Source organism: Amblyomma mixtum, chromosome 2 (assembly GCF_055824585.1).
Source record: "Amblyomma mixtum isolate Tamu chromosome 2, ASM5582458v1, whole genome shotgun sequence".
NCBI classification, from domain to species: Eukaryota; Metazoa; Arthropoda; class Arachnida; order Ixodida; family Ixodidae; genus Amblyomma; species Amblyomma mixtum.
This window is the reverse complement of record NC_143013.1, coordinates 190,160,902-190,185,702: the sequence shown is the minus strand read 5'-3', so window position 1 is coordinate 190,185,702 and position 24,801 is coordinate 190,160,902. Positions and strand designations below refer to the sequence as shown.

At 45.3% G+C, this 24,801-nt stretch overlaps 2 protein-coding genes across 4 annotated transcripts in view; one reads left to right on the top strand and one right to left on the bottom strand.

The window, feature by feature from the left end:
- Window positions 1-9,727, top strand: part of LOC149361879 (atlastin-1-like) — a 21,059-nt gene extending 11,332 nt beyond the window's left edge. For both annotated transcript variants that reach the window (XM_089572862.1, XM_089572861.1), the window contains one exon: window positions 8,642-9,727. In XM_089572862.1, the coding sequence (XP_089428988.1) occupies window positions 8,642-9,058 (417 nt within the window). In that variant the 3' untranslated portion in view covers window positions 9,059-9,727. The remainder of the gene's footprint in view (window positions 1-8,641) is intronic.
- Window positions 9,728-14,087: 4,360 nt separating this feature from the next.
- The window catches only part of LOC149361878 (monocarboxylate transporter 9-like), a 34,257-nt gene continuing 23,543 nt past the window's right edge, over window positions 14,088-24,801 (bottom strand). Inside the window, exons 2-3 of one of the 2 annotated variants that reach the window (XM_089572860.1) lie at window positions 22,372-23,334; window positions 14,088-20,304 (exon numbers count right to left, since the gene is read on the bottom strand). In XM_089572860.1, the coding sequence (XP_089428986.1) occupies window positions 20,141-20,304; window positions 22,372-23,334 (1,127 nt within the window). In that variant the 3' untranslated portion in view covers window positions 14,088-20,140. The remainder of the gene's footprint in view (window positions 20,305-22,371; window positions 23,335-24,801) is intronic. The other variant, XM_089572859.1, reaches the window with a different exon arrangement.

Here is a 24,801-nt window from a genome sequence, read left to right as displayed (position 1 = left end):
AAAACGCATTCCGAGACATGTTCTGCAGCTGTTTGGTGGTTTCCAGCCATCGCAAGGTCACTGCTCGAGAATCTGCCAGATCCTGAAAGCCGAATGGAACAGACAAGCTCGGTTCTACCGGCACTGCCTTTACCTCCAACTTCACAACGCCTGGGCCCCACATCATGCAAGGAAGAAATGGAAAGAATTCTCTGATCTGGCAAACTCAACTGTTGATTTCCTCTGGCAACAGACTCTTCTTAAGCTCCGTGCTTCACAGCCTGAGAAGAAACGCATGCCGGAGAACGTCATCCATACAGCAGGGAACGTTTCACTGCCCACTGAAGTGCGTCGCGTTCTTTCCCAAGGACCGAAGTATGCCACAGAACCCAAGAGGTCACGACCAGAACTTCTGGGCATGGTGAGACAAGTATCCAGGCTAGCACCAGTCGCCGAATTAGACAGGTGTGTGTCCGAAGGAGTCGATGCGTTGCTACGTTGTAAGGGACCAGGGAATTCCGGTCCAGTTAAGAGAACTGTGTCTTATTTGAAGGAACATTCGCTGCGTTTACTTCCCGCGGATAAGAAAGGAGGCTTCCTTGTGCTACCGTCGCATCTATATGTAACTAAGGGTCGAGAAGCCATTCTTTCGTCCTTCAATGCAGCAAAGAAGGTTTCCCTGGCTAAGGTCAAGGCAAAAGCCAAAAAAACATGTAAAAAACATAACCTTGATGTCTTGGCAAATTCAATTGACAAATGTAAAGGACTCAGTTTGCAGCTTTTCTTTAATGCCAAGACGCACAAACCGGAATGTCCTTTCCGTGCAATCGTCTCTGAGAACGGCGCGTGGCAAAAATCGGTAGCAGTGTTTCTTAAGAAGATTTTAAATTCATTGACCTTAGACGATCCCTTTCTGGTGAAATAATCACAGGACGTAATTCAGGTTTTAGAAACCCATAAGAACAAAGGCCTCATGGCTTGCTCGTTTGATGTAAAAGACCTTTATTATTCACTGCCGCATGATGAGCTGTTTTTATGTATCGAAGAATGCATCGATAAACACGACGTTGTTGCTTTTCAAAAATGAGGCAGGCATCTCAGTCTCAGGGTTCCTAGAACTGCTTGAAGTGTATTTAAATTCAACATTTGCTATCTGGGATGGTGTTCTTTACCTGCAGAAGAAAGGAGTCTGCATCGGCTCATGCATAGCGCCCGTGCTTAGTGATCTGTTGCTCGCACAAAAGGACAGAAGGCTCCAACGACAATTAGAAGGGTCAAAAGCTTTGCGCTGTTTTCGGTTTGTTGACGATTTCTTTGTTCTGTTAGACACCGATGTCCATAATTTTGAACCAGTCAAGCAAGAGATTGAAGATATTTTTGTCCAGTGCCTTCATCCACTCACGTTGACTTCCGAAGTTCCTGAAAATAATACGATTAGATTTCTTGATCTTCGACTCAGCTTTACGCCGAATCATACCTGCTGGTCGTTTGAACCGCGAAGCAACAAGCCTCTACTTCCATTCGCATCGTCGCATTCCAAGTTAGTTAAACGCGCCGTGGCTAAGTCATGCTATTACAACGCTCTAAATAAATCTTGCATTCACGCTCAACATGACAGTTTCAACCAGCAAACTGATCGCCTTGTAAAGGCAGGATATCCCAAGCAACTGCTCGTGTCCGTTTCTGAATCGATGCTCCCAAGTTTAAGCAAAAACAACAAGAATGATCTGACAGAGTCTGCCAAGGTAAAAGAAAAGACAACAGTTGTTCTTTACATTCATAAATTTTCCCATAAGCTAAAGAAGATAGGCAACCGAGCTCAAGTAAGAGTTGTTTTTTCGGCTCCCGAAAAACTTGGGAAACTGTGTAAACAAGTGAATGATGAATTCACGCCAAAAAAGTGTTCCATAAAGCATGAAAATCAGTTTGTTGCATGCCAAGAAGGTGTCATTTACTCTATTCCACTTTCGTGCGGGAAACAGTATGTTGGCCAGACGGGCAGATGCCTGAACGAGCGCCTGAGAGAACATAATATCACTGTTTATAATACTGTTAAAGGGCACCTCGGCATCCACTGCCGAGATTGCGAAAGCAAAACGTGCCAACCATTCTTCCAACAAACAAAAGTGTTAAGTAGACACCCCAATACGCTGACTCGAGAAATCATTGAAGCTGCTGAAATCGCCCGGCTAAATGACGCATGTATCAGTAGTCCCTCCTTATCGTTGTCAAAGAAAGAATTAGAATTTCTATCTGCAAGGAAGTAATGCTGCTGTATCTGTTTGGTATTTTTTGTGTGCGTGGACAAGTGTGTATCAACCCTATGTGTTCTTTTTGTTGCTTAGAGCCTGATGTATTTATTTCCACGTTCCGAGCAATAAATCTTTAGTTGAAAGTCAGCGCTTGTCTTTGTGTATCTTCCTGTGGTCCTTGTCCTTTCGCGCTGTTCTTCTTGATCACATAGATCTGGTCATTGAGGTGACCTAGAACAATGAACGGGCCGGTGTAGTGGGAAAGTAGCTTTTGGGGTAAACCACGCTTGCAGACAGGCGTCCACAATCATACAACGTCAACAGGTAGGTAGCAGACATCCTTGCGCCTCCGATCGCAACGCTGCTTAGAGCGTTAGCTTTTGGGATAAACCATGCTTGCAGAGGCGTCCACAATTATACAACGCCACCGGGTAGGTAGAAGACATCCTTGCGCCGGCGATCGTAACGCTGCTTAGAGCGTTAGCTTTTGGGATAAACCACGCTTCTAGAGAGGCGTCCACATTTATACAACGTCATCGGGTAGGTAGCATACATCCTTGCGACTGCGATCGTAACGCTGCTTAGAGCGTTAGCTTTTGGGATAAACCACGCTTTCAGAGAGGCGTCCACATTTATACAACGTCACCGGGTAGGTAGCAGACACCCTTGAGCCGGCGATCGTACCGCTGCTTAGAGCGTTAGCTTTTGGGATAAATCACGCTTGCATAGAGGCGTCCACAATCATACAACGTCACCGGGTAGGTAGCAGAGATCCTTGCGCCGGCGATCGTACCGCTGCTTAGAGCGTTAGCTTTTGGGACAAACCACGCTTGCAGAGAGGCGTCCACAATCATACAACGTCACCGGGTAGGTAGCAGACATCCTTGCGCCGGCGATCGTACCGCTGCTTAGAGCGTTAGCTTTTGGGATAAACCACGCTTGCAGAGAGGCATCCACAATTATACTACATCACCAGGTAGGTAGCAGAGATCCTTGCGCCGGCGATCGTACCGCTGCTTAGAGCGTTAGCTTTTGGGACAAACCACGCTTGCAGAGAGGCGTCCACAATCATACAACGTCACCGGGTAGGTAGCAGACATCCTTGCGCCGGCGATCGTACCGCTGCTTAGAGCGTTAGCTTTTGGGATAAACCACGCTTGCAGAGAGGCATCCACAATTATACTACATCACCAGGTTGGTACAGACATCCTTGCGCCGGCGATCGTAACGTGCTTAGAGCGTTAGCTTTTGGGATAAACCACGCTTGCAGAGAGGCGTGCACAATTATACAACGTCACCGTGTATGTAGCAGACATCCTTGCGCCGGCTATCGTAACGCTGCTTAGAGCGTTAGCTTTTGAGATAATCCAGGCTTGCAGAGAGGCGCCCGCAATTATACAACGTCACCGTGTAGGTAGCAGACATCCTTGCGCCGGCGATCGTAACGCTGCTTATATAGAGCGTTAGCTTTTGGGATAAACCACGCTTGCAGAGAGGCGTCCACAATCATACAACGTCACCGGGTAGGTAGCAGACATCCTTGCGCCGGCGATCGTAACGCTGCTCAGAGCGTTAGCTTTTGGGATAAACCACGCTTGCAGAGAGGCGTCCACAGTCATACAACGTCACCGGGTAGGTAGCAGACATCCTTGCGCCGGCGATCGTAACGCTGCTTAGAGCGTTAGCTTTTGAGATAAACTACGCTTGCAGAGAGGCGTTCACATTTATGCAACGTCACCGGGTAGGTAGCAGACATCCTTGCGCCGGCGATCGTAACGCTGCTTAGAGCGTTAGCTTTTGGGATAATCCACGCTTGCAGAGAGGCGCCCGCAATCATACAACGTCACCGGGTAGGTAGCAGACATCCTTGCGCCGGCGATCGTAACGATGCAGGCTTGTAACAGAATGCAGGCGTCCCGGCAGAAAAGTTGGGGGAAGCTTGAACCGCGAACACTGCACGCAGGTGGCCACGTAGCGCTCAACCGTGCGACGCATGTTTGATCAGTAAAAATGTCATTTGGTGCGGTTAAGGGTCGTGGCAAACTCCAAATTCCCAGCCATGACGTCATCGTGGATTGCGTGTAGAACAGAGGAATACAGAGTAGCCGGAACGACGAGGAGAAAGCGCACACCTCCAGACGAGTAATTCGTTCTACAGAGGAAACCGCCTCGAATGCAGAAAGGACTTGCGGATGTCGCGTCACGGGCTTCAACAAAAAGCGTCGCCAAGTGGTGATCCTTGCGTTGCTCGGTCTGGAAAGTACCCACACCCTGAAACACTTGTTGAGGATGAAGGTTCGGGGTCATGGCTCGACGAAACCACGGTCAATATGACGCCCATTCCCACCACCAGAACAGGAGTGCCGCTGGGCGAAGGGGTTAAGAGGTGGCGAAAGAAGACTGAATTTACTTATTTAAAAGGAGCAGCGAAAAGCACGCTACGTGCCAAAAATGGAACACAGCAGGGAGTGACAGGAACATGTTGTGACTGAGAGAACGATGAAAAGGAAATTGCACGGGCCTGCCTACTGGCTCGAGCCAGCCACCACCGCTGCTACGCGCAGGCAGAGGAGAGTTAAAAGATCAGAGGAAAGATAAAAGGGAAAGAAAAGACGCGCGTCACAGCAACAACTGCGTCCGCCGGAGCGGACGCTGCTCAAAAAACAGATAAGCGGCCGAAGCCGCGCTCGCCGAAGCGAGGACAGATCACACGAACAAAGGAGACGGGAGCCTTTAAATAGAGTCGGCACAGGCTCCCGCCCCTTTTCGTCCAATCAGGAGTGTGTTGATGGCTGATTGGCCTGCCGGCCCGAACCATCAACACGCTCCACGACGACGAGAGACGCAGGCCAGGACGCCTTCCTTGAGAGCGTCCCGGTGGCTGCTGGCCCGAACGCACAACACGCTCTACGACGACGAGAGACGCAGGCCAGGACGCCTTCCTTGAGAGCGTCCCGGTGGCTGCTGGCCCGAACGCACAACACGCTCCACGACGACGAGAGACGCAGGCCAGGACGCCTTCCTTGAGAGCGTCCCGGTGGCTGCCGGCCCGAACACACAACACGCTCCACGACGACGACAGACGCTGGCCAGGACGCCTTCCTTGAGAGCGTCCCGGTGGCTGCCGGCCCGAACGGGCAACAAGCTTCACGACGACAAGAGACGCAGGCCAGGACGCCTTGCTTGAGAGCGTCCCGGTGGCTGCCGGCCCGAACCATCAACACGCTCCACGACGACGAGAGTCGCAGGCCAGGACGCCTTCCTTGAGAGCGTCCCGGTGGCTGCCGGCCCGAACACACAACACGCTCCACGACGACGACAGACGCTGGCCAGGACGCCTTCCTTGAGAGCGTCCCGGTGGCTGCCGGCCCGAACGGGCAACAAGCTTCACGACGACGAGAGACGCAGGCCAGGACGCCTTGCTTGAGAGCGTCCCGGTGGCTGACCGGCCCGAACGGGCAACGCGCTCCACGATGACGACGCGCAAGCTCGGAGAGACGCAGGCCTGGACGCCATCCAAGGGAGCGTCCCAGTGTTGGAAATCTCGCGTTCACGACTTGAGGCAACCGTCGTCGATTCGACAGGCGTTTTTGGGAACCTGCTGGCGCCGTTCTTAACAGCTCGTCCGCGGCCAGGAGAATCTCGATCGGCCAGCGTTTCCGACCGCTGGGCAGGAAGAGATGGGCTTGCGTCCACGTTGATATCCTGTCCTGCAACATCTACTCCCAAGGCTGAACTCAAAGCACCAAACCACCAACAAAAGAGAGCATAGATGGGATGTTACCATACTATCATAGGGTTTCACATAATTTCAAGAAGCTGGCAGCACGTTATAATGTTCAAGTAGCTTTCTCTGCCCCTTGTAAGCTTTCTAAGGTATGCACCAAGAAAATGGTAAAACGAGATGACTGCACGACAAAACATCAAACGAAGTTTACGGAATGTAAGGCGAACGTTGTGTACAGAATTCCTATCAGTTGCGGGCCTCATTACATTGGGCAGACCGGAAGATGCTTTAATGAGAGGGCGAGAGAACATAGATTACCGCATTTACTCGCATAATGCTCGCACTCGCATAATGCTCGCACCCCCCACATTGCCTATCGAAAATTGGAATTTTTTTTTTCCTCGCATAATCATCGCATCCCCAACATCACTCGACAGAACTAAGGAAAAGTGCGTGCACTATCAAAATATAGCATTACCAAACTAATGATAAAAGGACTAACAGATACAAAGGAGCGGATGACCCAGCTACAGCCTAAGACAACTACAGCTCAGATAGGAAAGAAAATGATTACTTCAAAGCAAAGCGGAATCTTTGGGCTACATAAAAACATTCAAGCTGAGGAAGCCGACGAAGCAGCGACCAGCGATAGCGATGTCAATGTCGACGTGGACTCCGCGGACTCTGAGTGATGGTGATGTTGCGGGCGGCCAGCCTTCGCAAATAAAGTGTTTCTGCAGCTAGTGTTTGTCGTCTCTGTGGTTTTATTACAAACGTAAGTCCTGCTTGCAATTGAAGTTTTGGATAAATTTACAATAGCTGGCTTGACAACCCCGGTTCACAGCCTATTTACATTTGCTTTCAGCACTCCAAAGCATTGTTAAAAAATTTTCACCGCGTAATTGTCGCACCCCCTAACTTCGCACCGATTTTCTGCGAAAAAAAAGTGCGAGGATTATGCGAGTAAATACGGTATATTTACGCAAGAAATCAGGAAGCAACCTAGCCGACCATTGCAAAGCGTGTAAAACAGAGGGAGAGAATGGATGCTATCCAAAAATAGATAAAACAGAATTCTTAACATCAGCTAAAGGAAAAACAGAGTGTGAAGTCATGGAGGCGTATTTTATAAGAAAAGCTGGGAAAAAGTGCGTAGCGCACCTTCTATTCAATTACTTCACAGTGAAGTTGAATTCCTTGACGGCTATCTGTAGGTGTGAACCATGTCTTAAGACTGCTTACCGTAAGAATCATTTCTGGTTGTGAACTGGAATGGTCCCCCGCTTTTCCTTTGCGTTTTCATTTCATTAAAGAGTCTCTCTCTCTCTCTCTCTCTTTGCGTTTTCTTGCTTTTAATGCCTTGGCGTTTTATTGGCTTTTAATTCATTTGTTATTTCCATATCCCATTTCTCATATTTGCATATCCCATTCCCCCCCCCCCCCAATCGTTTTTTCAGCATGGAGCCCTCTACACTCGTGTTTTATACTTCTCGTTTTATCCTTTTCTGTATTTTTCCTATACATATACTTTATAGTTTCCTAGATTTTAAATTTTTTTCATTTCATTACATATAGTATCACAGCCCATATCTGTTTTCGGCCTAATTTTCTGCTATCTTTTACTTGCATTGCCATTCCCATAAATGTATTTTCCCCATTGTCATTCTGTCTTTCTTCACCACGTGTTTGTCTTAGTGTGGAGCCTTGTACACTCCTTTCATCTTTTAGTCGATCTATTTTTATCTCCCCTTCTTTGCCGCGTTATTTGTTTGGCTCTTAACCTTGACAAGCTTGAAAAGCGCTTTTTGCAGTAAGTTTCCGTACGCGATGTCCGTTTTCTTTCGGTGTTCCCCCGGCACCATGTTTCCCTTTTCTTATTTTATCGTAATTTTTGCTTATTTTCCAAACGCTGTAATCTTGATTATGCTCTTCTTTGCGCATGCTCATCGCTTGATGGTGTTGATCGGCTCCTGTATATTAGACGTGGTGGCTTTTCGAAAATAAAGTTGCAAGTTAGCGCCTGTCCTGTCTACTCTGTGTCGTCCGTGTCCTTTTTGCGCTATGTTTTCGAAGAACTGTTACCAACTAGCCCAAACCAAGCTACTGTGACTACGGAAAGCTTGAAATTTACTTTATTGGCGTTCCGTGAACAGCAGCGCTGTGTCAGGGTATTGCTACAGAGCCGTGATTAATCACTGAAGCTGATCACAATCAGTTAAGAGGTTACAAATGTTCCAATAGAGCAATATTTGGCCACCTTCAGAACAAGCCGTCTTTTCGATTGCCGGTAAGAAGGAGGGGACGCGCATTCTTATCTCTCAAAAATTAATTCCGGGCTATTGGGTGCCCGCATAGAGCGGCAATAAATATTTTCTCGAGGACATTCATCCGGTAACATTTTGATCCGCACTCTTCGGTCACGTTTTGTAGCTTGGTGGCGAAGGAAGCTGTGATCTCAGGTGGAGCGTAGTTTCTCGCCCCTTGGAAGGACGCCAACTGCTCAGTATCGGGGCCGGTGCCTGACCTCAGCGATATGGGGCCACGGTCATTTGATCGTGGCATGTGTGTTGCAATTTCAAGGAAGTAAAACAGCATTGGAGATCTTTACACATCATTCAAGTTCCCAGTGCACTCACATTCTCGAGAGCGGAAAGCCAGCTTACCAATATGTTCCCTTTTTCAGGAACTTCAAGCCTACTTTTATCGCCTCTATAACGACGAGGAGGAGAGGGAGAAGGAAAGAGAAGCAGAAAGACAGAAAGAGAAGGAGAGGCAGAATGAAAGAGCATTTGAGCAAGAGAGGGAGAAGCAACGCCAGAGGGAAAGAGAACGAGAAGCGGAGAACGAAAAGCAGAGGTGGATGGAAAGAGAGATGGAAAGAGAAGCTGAAAAAGAGCGGAGGCGGTTGGAAAGGAGGAGGGAGAAAGAACAAATGAAGCAACGACAACTGGAAAGAGAGGCCGAAAGAATGGATAGGCAAGCTGAAAGAGAACAGTGGAAGAAAGAAAGGGCGGAAGATAAGGAGGAGACCCGGAAAGAAAGAGAAATTGAAAGAAAAAGAGCGGAAGAAAGAGAAAGAATGATGGAGGCGCAGATGTAAGCCCTGAAAAAGAAGGTTGCGCAGTTGGAACAAAAACGGATGAACAAGGATGAGAGGAACCAGGAAGAGACGGAAAGCCAGCCTGAATGGGCGGGAGACTTGCTTGCGCAGCCGCCGCAAAAGAAATATTTTTCTGGTTTTGGTAAAGTTTTTGGAGGTATTAGGAAACTCTTCAAAAAATCCCATGAGAGCAATGACAGTGATTTCAGCAATGACAGCTATGGTGAGGGTATTGGGAAACTCCCCAAAATCTTCCATGACAGCGATGACAGTGATGACAGCGATGACAGACATGGTGAGGGTATTAGAAAACTCTTCAAAATCTTTCATGACAGTGATGACAGTGATGACAGCAATGACAGTGATGTTGAAGGTATTGGGAAACTCTTCAGCTGCCATGACAGCGATGAGAGTGATGACAGCAATGATAGCAATGACAGCGGCGACTCCGAAGACAGCGATGACAGTGATCGCAACGATGACTGCGGTGACTCTGAGGAGAGTGATGACGACGACTGGTACGAAATATAAAACAAAAAAGAACAAATCGAAGCTAAGAGAAAAGAAGGCCTAATTAAAGAGCTATGCTGTGCTGTAACCCACGGAAAAAATAAAGTGGAGTTGTGGGAATAAAAAAGCTCCCTCGAAGCCTTATTCAGCTGTAAAGCTTTGGGCTGCATATTGCGTTTATGTAACCTGCTGAGAAAGTTCCTGCCCACTAAAAAGCTTATTGAAATAAATTCGAGGAAAAAATAGCAATTTTTATCACCTATATGTAGTTGGCACACTTGAATGAAGACGGTGCAGATATATGTAAGCAGCACATAAACTAAAACAGCACCAGGAACATACTTGTTTTCTGATGAGAAAGCATGTACGAATCAGTCATGTGTCAAAACTTTAAGGCCTTGTGTATATGGTTCACAGTGCAGTCGTAAAAGAAATCTTGGTGCTTAGTGTTAGTTGCTGATTTCCAATCGTTAATACAGCATTTGCTCACTGTACCATAAACATGCATACCTTAATATTTGCACTCGCGAGCAAGTTTATTCTCAAACATCGCCTCCATGCAAACGATTCTGGAAAAAGCATTTTTAAACAGGAAAGAGTTTATGAACCGCAACTTCTTCATATATTGTAAAATTTCGCTACAATAATCAATATATTCGAAGATATATTATCCGCAGACAGTTTTGCTTAGTTCGGTTATTAGGTGTCCTTTCATATGCAGATATGACAGCTGGACACTCTTACACCCCTCCCCACTTTATATAATTTTCGTTTGGGATCCTTAAAGGTAAATACATGATGATGATGAGGTGTTCGGTCGGCGGGCTTGATCTTTTTGCTGTGTTGTAAGATATATTGTAAGATTTCACTATTATAATCACTATATTCGCAGATATGTTATCAGATGAGAGTTTTGCTTAGTGTTGTTATTAGTTGTCTTTTCATATGTAGATTTCACCGGTGGATACTCTTGCATCCCCTTCCCGCCTTATGTAATGTCCCCACGGGACCCTTAAAGGTTAATACATGACGGTGGTGAGGGTGAGGCCTCTCTCGGTAGGCTTGGTCTTTTTGCTATTAAATTTTTTCGCTATCGTCAAAAGCGTTCTTCATTAGTTTTCTGTCCTTGCTACACATCGGAAAAATGGATCGTTACGTTCATTATACCCGTAACAGTAGCTTACAATTTTTTAGTATTGAATAATCATCGAGGAATGTCGGATATGTCTCTATTAGGCCTTTTTTATGTTCTCAGAATTTATATATCTATAATAATAGCACTTGCATAGTAATCTAACGTGGTTATGCCCACTTTTTTATTGACGCCATAAATATGTTTCAAGCCTAAACCGAGACAAACATTTTGTTGTTATCTCTACCTTCCGCCAACTTAACATGTCTTGCTGATGTTGACCGCGCTGCCCCTTTACCAATTATATTCTTCGATGCAACCGGCACCCTAACAGGCATTGGCATATTTTGATAATAAAGAAGCGGGAAAACTCCCAAGATGGTTCCCACTGAGCAATGCCAGATTAAGTACTGTTGTTTTTATTTAGCGGCATGTTGAGCTAAATAATTTAGGAGGGACCTGTATATAGGAATAGATGTAGGATATGGATAAGGTATTCAATCTATACAGTAGCCAGTGTAATCACTGAGTTATTGAGAGAGGCAGTAGAGCACAATAATGGGGCATCTCACTGGTAACGAAGAAGTAAAGAAAGGCTTAGGAGCAATGCAAGGAGGCAAAGCAGCAGGTCAGGATCAGGTAACAGCAGATCTCTTGAAGGATAGAGGGGAGATTGTGCTAGAAAAACTAGCCACCCTTTATAAGAAATCCCTTATCGCTGGCTGCGCCGACGTAGAAAAACTTGGAGCATACCTCTAATCTCTACATAATACCCTTAAGCGCCGCCTTAAGGGTATTACGCGATACCGTTAATGGGTTAATACCCATTTGCAGAATTGCCCATTTTCGACTTTATATTGATAGATCCTTGGGCGTCCCACACTACTCCTGACGCTGTGGTGGAGCGGGTGAGGGAAGCGCCACTGGTTTGCAATGGCAGGTGCTCCCACCAGTAGGACTTGTGCAAGCCAGTTCTCTCTTGTCGAGGAGCCTGTCGCGACACATAACTAATTTAGATGTCACCTGCCAATGTGGTCAGATCGGTCAAAATCCGGTAGGCAGGTTGTGATGTTGCCTAGCAGGTCACGTGTCCCAAAATTCGCCGCACATTTGGAAACTCGGCGCAAGGAATCTTGAGTACGGCCCGTGGGGATCCTACAGTCGTTGACCTGTGGCAGAGACCGATGAATAAGTTTTGATATGTTTTGTTTGCTTCTTTCCCGTTTTCGTGCACTTTAAGTGAAGTGATTCCAGTGTAGTATAGCCTATCTCTAGCGCTACTCTGCTTGTGTTGCATTGTTCTGTAGACCATTTTTATGTGTTGTTACAAGTGATTAGGAATTCCTGTGTATCGTGTCTCTGGTATATAAAATTGTTTTGTTTGTGAACTTTCACTCCGACAAATTCAGTGGGCTATTTTTATTTTTATTATTATATAAGTCTATTTTATTCGTGAGCCGGCGAAAGCTGGGTGCCAAGCGACCACCTTCTTTGTCACTTGGTAGCTGGTTTCTGGGTGAGCTTGCTACGCTGAGTCGCGGGCGTCTCCTGAGAGACCGAAACCCTTATCCTCGCTCGCTCTAAGGGCGTTTGGAGCGCACGTGACAAGAGCGCATAGGGGACATCGCGTGATCTGGGCGGGCCGCCTAGGTGGCTTCTCCGGGGATTTATTGCTCACAACGCCGACGGGGCCCACGCCTGATGTTACGCAGAACGGACGTTTTAACGCTGTCGCGATAAAGCGTAGCGGGGGAACAAACGAGAGGGGGAAAAGGCAGCAGAGCTGCTTAGACCCAACTTCATAGCAGGCTCGACGGTTTCCTTATGTCACTGGACTGACGTCGCAAAAAGCAGTAGGTGTCCTTGGCACTTGACTTACCTGGTTTAGTGTCCTTTTGCATTCTTTGGCGTTGTTGACATATACAAATTGTGTCACAGAACTTGTCACGTGTGCATGAAAGGCGATGGTTGGTTACGGTGAAGGTCAAGTCAAGGAATTCTAAGGACATGCCAGAACATGCCGAGGCATGTCACTGTCAAGGCAATCTGAGGGTCAACACAAGGTTAAGTCATGATCAATCAATCAATCAGCCTTTTATTTTCTCTATATTAGAGAAGGAGACAGGACTAAAAGCTCGAAAGCTTGACAGAGGTCCTGCCCCATTTTTTCACGCTGGCATTGCAACAGACAAGCGGCAATAAATTCTGCGCTATACATTATGATATATCATGACACTAAATCTGATATGACATGGTAGGCTGTGATACGACATTGTGTAGCTTAGTGGCAACTCGTCGCGCTTCAAAGGTTTTACATATTCCCGAAATCCATAAAGTGCGGCTAGTAGTGCTTTTGGACAAACAACACATGGCTTAGCACGGCTAATCGAGGAATATCGTGCCGTAATACTCACCTGGTTTGACGCTGGTTAGCATTGTTTGGCGTGGTTGGCGTATATAGGATGTACCGCATGATTTCCCACGCACGCATGCAAGGCTATTGTTGATTATCGTGGAGGTTACGTCAAGGTCTCGTAAGGACACGTAAAACATGCCAAGACCCCCCACGCCAAGATCGTCAGGGTCAAAGGTCATGGCCAGGGTTCATGTCAAGGTCAAATCTCGTCATGGTATAACTTTCGTATGACTTAGTTGCAACTTGTCGTGTACCAGAGGCTTCAGGGGCGTGTTAACGTATGCGTATTTACGTATCCACTAAATCTGTGAATTGCGGATAGTTGTGCTACTGCACTAACAACACAGCAGCTTGTATCAGCGCTGCCTCCTGCCTCTTCCGTACCTGTGACAAGTATCAAATGAATATGTGTTGTCGCTTTTTTATATGCTTTAGACCATGCTTTGTACTCTTAGAGGATGTCTCAGTGAGCTCCGCGACGACGAATACTTCGAAACAGGCTTCTTGACTCGTACGGGGGGCTTCGGCGCAATGGTACTAGAAGGGGCGGACGTGTGAACAGGTTAATCTTGCACAGTAGCATGCTGATTAGCAAAGCTGTAATTGCTAGCTTTTTAGCTATTGCAGCTATGCGTGCGGCTGCAGTTTTAGATTTCAAGGTAGTCGTTAGTAATGACCATGTTAGCTTTATTTTCATTGAAAGTCATGGTTAAACTATGCGCTGTGTGGCTGTGAATTTTGGTCATCCTTGGGGAAAAATTTGCGCCCCGTTGCTGTGGAGTTCTCAGAGCTAAGCCTACCCCCACACGTCACTGAGCGGAATGCATGTGAGGCGCCCTGTGCCCACACGGGCTGTGCTCCTCGCAATCAAGTTGTTTCAGTTTCCGACTTACAATAGTAGAAAGAATGTAACGTCAGTTGAGGCCAGCAAAGCCACGTCACGTGGTGCACGCTACAGGGTCCACTCCACAGCAACGAGCTTTCAGTTTGGCACGCCCTGATAACCAGAGTTTCTTCTGCCAAAGCGCCAAGCCTGTTCGAGCTTTCTTAGACATAATTCCATCAGCGAAAGCACGAGACAGCAGGAGAAGAACACAGGTCAACGCTGGAGTAACAACTGAAGTTTAATCGATAAACGGCCAACCTAGGTCACCAGAAGACGCATGCGCATCAGACACACTAAAACGAAATACATACATATGTAGCGAATCACCAAGGAGTGGATACACTCTCCAACACTGGAAAACAACAAAAGACAGATATTTTGCCCATCAATGTTTTGCTACAGATATTTTGCTTTCTTATTTCTCAAGTAAGACATGGTTTTTAGTAACGATCAGCTGGGAACATATATGACAGTAGTGGCCATGTACAGCTACAGCTGTCATGGTGAGGTGTGATTGGAGTGCAGGATTTATATATGCAGAAGGTTAGATTCGAAAAAGCTGAGACAGCGAGTGGAGAACTTCTGGCAATTAACAAATGAATGTCTTTTATTTAAGTTGCTCACACCAGACGGGATGGAGAAAAAAACGCAGTGATTATACGCTACTTTACGGTTTCCCCGCGCCTACAAGTCAGCAGGAAGTACAGAGAAAAAAACTGCTTTACAAATGTGTACAAATTTATGCGCACTTGCCAAAGACAACAATGAATGAAAAAAAAAACTATTTTACTGAAAGGCAGCCCAATTAACAGCAAAAATCAGAAACTATGGAAAAGATTTGCACAGCATCTAGTAGCCTCTAGTTTCTTGACAGTAAATCGGCAGAGGATGGCCATGCAGGATTTAAGACCTGAACACGCAAGGCAGAAATGTGGGGCTAAGAATATTACCCAGAAAGTGATGTAATGTAAATACCTGCAAATACATTAAATACACGTAAATACATTAGGTAGCTACAATAAATATATGTAAATATATTATGTGAATACATTAGGAAAGCAAGAACGCTATCGATCGACAGCAAAGCACGAGAAGTGGTCATAGACTCTGTCTATTTAGGCAAGTAGCGACTTGATATGCGGACCATGGAAGTGGTATAACTATAGCAGAGTAGCAACAGGATGAAATGCGTTTGGTTGGCTGTCTCAGCGCATGAATTCCAGGTTACAAATATCCCTCACGATGAAAGTATACAACCGTTGTAGCTTTGCGGTACTCAACTATGGATCAACGACCTCAACGCTAACGAAACTGCCTGAAATTATTCTCTAAAGAACACATCGAGTTGTGGAAAAGAAAATCATAGGGGTTGCAGGCAGCATCAGAGCAGTGTGCGGGTTAGAAAACAAACTTGATTAAATTGTGCCGTAGATAAAAAGAAGATAGCAAACGTCGAGTGCAATTAACTGATGCTAAGTTAGTGTAACGGTCTGGATTCCATGAAAACGTCACTCATCAAGGAATGGCAGAGAGTCGGGTAAGCGGATAGATTCAGAAATTCGCGGCCATAGGTATGCCGCAACTCGCATAAAAAAGATCTAATTGGATGGCAGTAAGATAGGGCTTTGAACAGCAGAGAATATAACAGGGTTGGTTATGCGGAGGACGAATAATGCCACCTGTTGTCGCGAGGTGGCGCTTCAAAAATAAAGACTGTTTCAGGGGCTCCTATTCTCAGAGAAGTAAAGTTGCTGCAGAAACCAGCAGGTTTCCTTGCTTTCAGGTCAAGTCACGTCAACTTTATTCCAGACATGTAAAGAAAATCACATGGCTGAGGAGGAGGGAAAGAAAGCCGCAATATTGCGGCTTGACAACGTTCCCTTCCCCTAAACTAAATCGGTGGCAGGGATAATGAAAGCATATAAAGCATACATACAAAGCACTTAGTTCACAATTTGAACAGAATAAAAAAGAAACCGAACAAATAAGAATGTACGGTTTATGCGCAACCGGAATAGCAATCAACATAATACATCTTACATGGCATACAAAAAGAAAACGCATTTCAAAGCAAACACATTCCAACACAAAGAGCAATCAAGGCATCGCAAAGGAAAGGCTAGCAATGATTATAAAAATAAAGTTTTCATCTGTTGGTTCGAACGCAAACGAACGGAAGAGCTGGGTACGCGAAATTGATTAAGCAAAGTAGGTAAGGCGTAATTTAGTGTCTGAAATCCATAATTAGTGCGAGGACGTGGAACATACCAAACTTCTTGATGGCGAGCTAGATGAGAGTGCGTATTTTCGCGCAAATTGATATTTTCGTCTAAGAACGGCATTCGACGTTCGGACAAGGATTTGTACAGTTGGAGGAGGCAACTTTAAAACGAGGAAACTTTAATTAAATTATATTTTGAGTATAAAGGCCCAGAAGACAAAAAAGAAGGCACATTTGCTATTGCTTTCAGCGCGGTTTTTTGTACCGCTAACAGCTTGTGTCTATTGGTGGCTGTAGTGATGCCCCAGATTAAGTTACAAAATCTTATATTGGATTCGAACAGTGCGATATACAAAAGAAGCTTGGTGCTCTCTGGTAGCATATATTGCAGTTTTCTGAGAATTCCAACTGTACGAGACAACTTGGTGTGTAGATGCTCAATATGAGCATCCCACAGCATGTATTCATTAAAGTAAACACCGAGGGATTTGACTGCCTTAGCTATTTCTATGTCATTCACCCCCAATCTCAGAGGATTTTCTATGTTATAATTCGTGTTTTTGGCTCTGAAAAATACAGCTTTTGTTTTACTTGAGTTAACTAAGAGAGAATGTTTGATAGACCACAGATGCAGTTTATACAATACTTCATTTCCTTTTGCCACTAAGCCATTTACGTCTGAGCTATTAAAAAGAAACTGGTGTCGTCTGCATACATTACATATTCAACTTTTTTATCTCGATTTATTAGATCGTTAAGATATATATTGAATAGCAGAGGACCCAGTAAGCTTCCCTGGGGAACTCCATGTTTAAGAGGCCTGTAAGCAGAGTGAAAATTATCAACAGTGACAGACTGTTCGCGGTTACTGAGGTAATTGGAGATTAAATAAGCATGTTATCCCTAATACCGTACGCAGAAAGTTTTAAGAGAAGGGTAGTATGGTTTATTCTGTCAAAGGCTTTTGAGAAGTCTACAAATATTCCTAAAGGGATCATTTTGTTCTCTATATTCGTGAGAATGAATTCTTTTTGTCGGTTGCATTTTAATTCCAAATGGGTCTTCACATTTACTAACTTTCATACGCCTGAAGGCTGACAGTACCTCCGTACCGTCACACGAATTAAGGAAGAGAGTATTGGACTAATAATTGTCTATGTAATCAATAGCACTAGGATCATGTCCAGAATCTACAAGCGAAACGAAGTAGTCATTGAATTTGTCAGCTAGGTCTTTAACGGTATATGTTTCGTTATCAATAATTAAACTGCTAGGCACATTAGATTGCTCCTTACAGAACAGTGTGTTTAGTCTTTTCCAAACGATTTTTTTATCTTTGATGCCATAAAATAGGTTGATGTGGTAGTCATTTTTCGCTTTCTTTAGGACAGCATTTAGTTTATTCCGATGTCGTTTGAAGTTTAAGAAGCCTTCTGAGTCGCGACTTTTAAGGAATTTCTGATACAGTTTGTTTTTCTTTGAAATCATTTTAAGACAATAAATACTGTGGGCATTGTAAAAAAATAAATGAGTAGGCGCGTCAAAATGTCTTTACGTACCTGAGGAAGAAAGACCGTCATGAAAAAAAAGAACGGCAAAACGGCTTGCGCTCGCACTTTCTCTGCAGTCCCTTTAGTGGAAACCACAAATAAATTAAAATGCACCTAGTTCTCTCTGTTAACTCTTGTTTTCCACACCAACTCGCATCTCGTTCACGAGAATGCCACCTGCAGGCTTCTTGCTTGTCTGAAGCGACGCACAGTTCCTCTTTATTTATCAGAGAGGCTTTAACCACACATTTCTTGAAAGTGGGATCCAAGCAGGTCTTACAACGCCCAAGCAGATTTCTGCCAAAGAGATTTGCCTACAGTTCGTCTTAGGTATACTTCAGAATTCACATGATCACTAACGCGCTTGTACGCAGTTTCAGCCATTTCGCGCTAAATAAAGTAAATACCTCTAATATTCTATTAACTGCTACCACACATCTTTACCTACTCAGCGCAGTAGATATGCATGTTTACCTTCCATGCATCTATAACACTGCTGCATCACAAGTCTTTCGACTAGTTGGCCAAAAATTGTATGGAATTGCTGGGGTGTTTGCATCATTGCTAAGCACCAAATATTGCGCGAAAGCACAGTTTTTTACAGGTGGAAACCATCGCTGCGTACCTGACAGCACGATTGAGGTGTTGTTGTTAACCTTGTACAATGGCGCATGCGCACAGTTCCTCTTTGGTATACCTGAGTAAGAATGCACATGATCACTAACGCGCTTGTGCGCAGTTTCAGCCATTTCGAAATAAATAAAGTAAATACCTCTAATATTCTCTTAACTCCTACCACAGGTCTTTACCAACTCAGCCCAATAGATCTGCAGGTTTACCACTGATGCATCTATAACACTGCTACATCACAAGTCTTTCGACTAGTTGGCCACTAATTGTACTCGTATGTAATTGCTGGTGGTTTACCATCATTGCTAAGCACCAAATATTATGCGAAACACAGTTTTTTACATATGGACAACATCGCTGCGTACCTAAAAGCGCGATTGAGGTGTTGTTGTTGTTAACCTCGTATAATGGCGCATTCCCACACAGGGGGATCGGCCAAGAAGATGGGTGCATAGAGTTTTTGTGACGATTTTTTTTGCACTGACCCAAGGAGCTTGTCATGCACGTGTTCAGCTTTTTAATAATCACTGCTACTTTACCCATTGTACTGTACACCGGTGGGCTACGCTCCAGTGCCACCTTTTCGCAGCAGTACTGTCAACCCCAAGGCATACTGCTCTAGCGCTGCGTTTCTGCCATGAGCGTGGTCCCCGCCAACGCATACAGCGCACACCTCTCTGTCAGTGCCGCCACATAGCTCAAAGCCGATTGTTAGTTTGATAGCAGTGTTAGCTGAAGAAAACTATGTGCAGTATTAGACATTACGACTTGGATGCATGATAGGGATAGGATTATTATTTTGTAGAGCATATGTATAAATTAAAAGAAGTCCTGAAGCAACAGGACTATGCGGCTGATGTATTGTGCTAACGAAAGTCCACTAGAAACGGTTCTCTGCCATAGGACATGGCAAGTGCGATCTCTTCCTGATCTATTTCTGCCTATTCATACGGTAAAGAAAAGAAAGCAGGGATAGCCTAGTGCTTTCAAAAATTTATTTCATTATTATTTTCCTCTCTTTCAGTCAGTGCAAAATTGAACCATTACATGCATTGCATTCGAATTTGAACAAAAAGCTATCGTCCCGTCTTCGATCTCCCAGCTAACAGGTCCCCTGTCGTTGCGCCGTTCAATAGGTCAGCCTAAACCCTATTACTACTCCCTTTCCTCTATAAGTACTCCTCTTTCCAGCAGTTCACCGCCTGTGTCTTGGCCACTCCCCCGTAGTGGGTATGTGCCATTTTATTTGAGGCCAAGCAACCAACCAACTTGCGAGCGACACTGATCTGTTCACTCCTCCGTGGGTTCGAATTCCAGTCGCGGATATTTCTTTGATTTCTCTGTATTGAATTGCTTCACTTGGCACAAAGCCACAACCATCGCAAGATCTTGCTCGGGATTTACGCATCATAATAGTTCTTTCGTACTAACAGTGCACCAGAATGTGCCACCCGTGGTTGCGTGGCGCACGCACGCCGTGAGCTGGCCGCAGTTACAGAGTAGGTGAGGAGGCTGTGGGCCCAGACAGCACATCGTGGTAACTCCGAGGAAAGTCCCACGAACAGTCTCGCAGAAGAAGCAGTACAGGCATGAGCTCAGTGCTTCGTTAGAGAGCTTCGTGAGTAGTGAAGAAGAAGCCCACGAAGGATTGTGAAGAGGTAGTTTCACTCCACTTTGGAGTGGATAAATATCACAAGCGCGGCCTATGGTCCTGTTATCACATTGCCTAGTACGCCTTCAGCACTTGCTTTCTTGCGGTGTCCGGTTGTGGCCTTCCTTTTGCCAACACCGCGTTCTTTTTAGCAGAAGCTTCGCCGCCCATATCACCACAAACACTGCGTTGCAGCCAGCGGCAGCGTGCATTAGTCCGCTGTAGGACCCGAGGGTGTCCCGGAAGTAACCTGTTTGGAATACAAAAATATGGGAAGTTAAAAACGGAATTCTATTTTATTCCCAGACCAGTAAACTGCACATGCCATGCCCTTGCCCCCCCCCCCCCCCTCTCCCTCCCATCCCCCCCCCCCTGCCCACCTCCAAGAAGAAAGCTTTTTTTGTGTAGAACAAGACAAGGCCTTGCTATGAGATTAGTACAGAAAGTAATAGAAATTTTGTTCTATGAATGACAAGCGAGTTTCTGCAATTGATTCCGGATGGCTGGCCCTGTAATGTGTGGCCTCCAAGTATGGTTGTCTAAGTAATAGTCACATGACTCCTGCTCAGACTGCACTATACTTAAATTGACAATCTGTCGCTCAGACGCCTGAGCATATAAAGAACCGCAGCGGCGTGACGCGGCAGGAATCAAACTATGCGCATAGATTCAAAGCGCGGTCCGCAATTTAAGAGGCTCCCCACGCTCTACTAAACAAATTTTCGAAAAGCGTGGCTTCGGTACTCCAAGCGACGTCCGTCAATACACGTCGCTCCTCGGCGCACGTGACACGTGACCTTCTCTCCACTGTGTGGGCTGGAGGAGTGAGCAGTGGAGAGCATAAAAGAAGATTTGGTGGTTGCACCTTCTTACTTGTTTTGCACTGGGTATAATTAGGACAAGCATTCGCAACTGTGCTGCAGGTAAGGGCACATCGTTACTTTACGGCTCTGTATAGCTTTTCCCTTCAGTTAATTACAACAGACACATGCAGCATATCTGCAATCACACAGGCGTGCCTCAAGGAAGCATCCTAAGGCCTCTATTGTTTAACTTTTATGTCAATGACATTGTAAATATTAGTACAAGGCCAGAATATATAATATACGCTGATGACACAACACTTTTACTTCGAAACAACGATCACAGCCAGCTTGTAAGTAACATAAATCAATCATTGGATAATTTAAACGCTTGGAGCAAATTGAAAACAAAAGCCGTGCTTTTTTCCACAGCGCATTCTCCGATGCGTACATGCCCACAAATAATAATCTAATTTTTGGCATGTTCCTATTGAAGTTGTTGATGAAAAGAAAACACTAGGCGTTTATTTCAACAAAAATATGTCCTGAGATAGGCACATGAATGAAATAATTTCACGCCTGGCAACAACAGCTGGTATTGTAGCGAAATTTTATTTCTTCCTAACGTCAAAAATTAAGCTACATATGTATAACTCGTTATTTTTGTCTCAACGAAGCTATTGTTTCCTTGTATGGGGTACAAACAAATTGAAATCGAATATATGCACATAGAAAAAAGGCTATCCGCCATATAGCCGGAAAAGACTACTGCACACATACCGCACCGCTTTTTAAAAATGTTTAAATAATGTCAGTACACTATCTCTTATAACTTAGCAGTTCGCTACAAACAACACATAACTACGTCTGAGAGTACAATGCTTCGATCGCCAATTTAGCAACACTTACACAAACATATCCTTCGCGTTCTGCTCATAACTGGACGGTACCTTTCGTACGAACAACGTTTGGCCAGCAAACGCTCGCCCATACTCTGCCCACTCTGTTAAACTATTTTCGCCAAAATGAAGTTAATATTGAAAATGTTAACAAGAAATCAATACATTCATTCCTTCTTTCGCAAATGTAATTTTTTTCTCGTTTCCTGTAGTGTGTTCCTCCTATGTTTTTTTGTAGTTTTCAGGGTTTGTTGCTATGCGCAATTGCTGTTATTCGCTCATCATATTTATCATTCACATTGTGCCTTTACCCTTAACACGCACAAAAAACTGAGCTATGTGTAGTAAGAGCTACAATGTCTAGTAAAGGTACTGGTATAACTGTTATTACCGACACCTCGCTGTTTTACCATGTAATGGTGCCCGAGCGCCGTCAAGTGAATAACCGTTCACTTTCTGTCTCGGGTCGCTCATTTCTCACTGAAATGGAAATAAACTTCAACTTCAACTTCAAAAGCATTTTGAGATATCTTCTGTTTGAACCACGGTTTTTTTTTTCGGCGGGTTACGTAGGATAACCTCTGCGTAAATGCGAGATACTCTGTGCTTTCTTACCCACAATCGGTGGCCGTAGCAGCAGCACTACTCCCATGCACCACGACATCGCTCCAATCATGGTGGGCAGCTTTTCCATGCCGAAGTTCTTGACCAGAGCGGGAGCTTGAAGAGCAATCCTAGATCCACATGTGGCTCCCATTAGGGCCGACGCGATCAGAATCCCGTGTAACGCTCTGAACCACGCGAGCATCTCGAACGCTACTCCCTGAAAAAGGAATCCGAGGAGCATGGTGGATTCCAGGGAAAGAAGTTTTGAGTCTACCGCAACGCCAGTAAGCGGTCTGATGAGAATGTCACAGACAGAGTACGCATGCAAGAGAAATATAGTGTCGGCAGAAGATATTCCTTGGTCAATCGCGTAGTCCGTCGACGTCGAAACGAACATTACCATACCCATGGTGACTGCTGAGAACGACATAGCGTCCAACCAGAAGGCACACGTGAGGAATGGCTTCACTGCATGCATTATGTCTCCGGTGGTGACATTTATTCTTAGCCTGTCTTTCAGAAGAGCACGCGAAACATGTCTTTCACCAAGCCCACCACCGGTCGAGGCGTTGGTTGTGTCTTCCTTGCAGTCCTGTGCACTGCGAGATTCCAGGTCCACACCTGTCTTGATGACGTCGTCCTGATCACATTGTTCTCCGGAAAATTCGTCATCCGCATTGCATGGAGTGCTGCTGTCGAGCACAAGCACCCGCTTGTGTTTAGGCGCGTCCAGCCACGGCGGGCTTTTCAACAGGACAACAAAAGGAACGGCGTTGAGCAGAGTGGCTCCATATATAAGAAAAGCCCCGTGAATTCCGTACGTCGCGTAAGAGACTTCAGCTAATGCCGGGAAGACAATGGCGCTCAGGCCGCCTATAGTGAACATGACGCTGCAGGCCGTTGTTCTCCGCTTTTCAAAATGCTGGGCCACGAGGACGTTCGCACCAACGTAGAGGCCTGAAAGCGCGATTCCTGAAACAATGAAGAGAAACATATAAGAAAATTTTGAAGAAATGTTTGGCACTATCACATAAGCACATTTGATCATGCTGTTAGAAACAAGGCCTAACGTTCCTGAAAATGTCACCAAATCAGTCTTTCAGCTTTCATCATACCTTATTGAAATATTTGTATTCTAAAAGATGGTTTGGTTTGGTTTATGGGGTTTAACGTCCGAAAGCGACTAAGGCTATGAGAGACGCCGTAGTAAAGGGCTCCGGAAATTTCGACCACCTGGGGTTCTTTAACGTGCACTGACATCGCACAGTACACGGGCCTCGAATTTCTCCTCCAAAGAAATTCAGCCGCCGCGACCGGGATCGAACCCGCGTCTTTCGGGCCAGCAGCCGAGCACCATAGCCACTGAGCCACCGCGGCGGCGTATTCTAAAAGAGACATAATGCATCAATGAAAAGAAGGTTATGGGTGTTCAAGATCCAGAGCCTCCTGCATTTTTATATTGCTTTTCCGCAGAAAATATGTCTAACAAAAGGTAAAAACAGCGCCAAATTTAATACAAACCACATGGAAAGACGGACAGGACAGGAGGTCACTAAACTGCGTTTATTGAAGGCCATATGTCGCATATATATAGCGCGGAGAAGGTGATCGCGTCCGCATTTCTGATAAAGCAAAAAAACACAGAAAACACCCAACGGACGAAAATACTAATTATCGCGCATTTTTTAGCAATCTATGCTGACTTGTCACAGCGAGATAGAAGTGGTGCTGACGCACGTGTCGCCTCTCTCTCTGATACAAAAGGCTTCTGACAGCTCGCGAGCTAATCTATGTTTACTCCTAGCTAGAACATTGACCTCCCCAGGCTGTGCTGCACAGTATTTTTCATATTTTTTTCAATTCAAGAGCAACATTGGCGGGAAGTTTTCAAACGAACGTGACGCGTTTCCTAAAGATATTTTATGTTCCACAGCAGGTTCGTTGACGTAGCGTCCAGTTTAATCAACGTATACCTTGCCACATGTAAGGGGGACCTCGCAGACCACTGCCGACGCACAGCAGCTAATTGCGAAATCAGTCGATGGTAACGACAACGGTGTTTAATATTTATTCTGTCTTTTCCAGCTTGTATAAGCCTCGCTTTCATTGAAAGCAGTCTTCTTGTCCTTACAATACAGCAATCTATCCATCAAGGCCAGTTTTGCCCTCGATGTATTTTTAATCCTTAAGGATGCTTGACTTCAACCAAGCGGCTCGTGCAGTTCGTCGCTCCTTACTTAGCGATATGAAGCCGAAGCAGCAAGGGATCGAGTAGCTGCTCAAAATTGATATTCTCGGCCAATTATCGAGAATGACTCCAGGAAAGCTTACGTGTGATTTACTTTGCGAGTAGAAAAGCTGCTTCAGTTAATGTCGCTCTTTATTCCACGCAAGAGGACGAAACCAGTTTTTTTTCGGTCCATATATTTTTAATTCTAC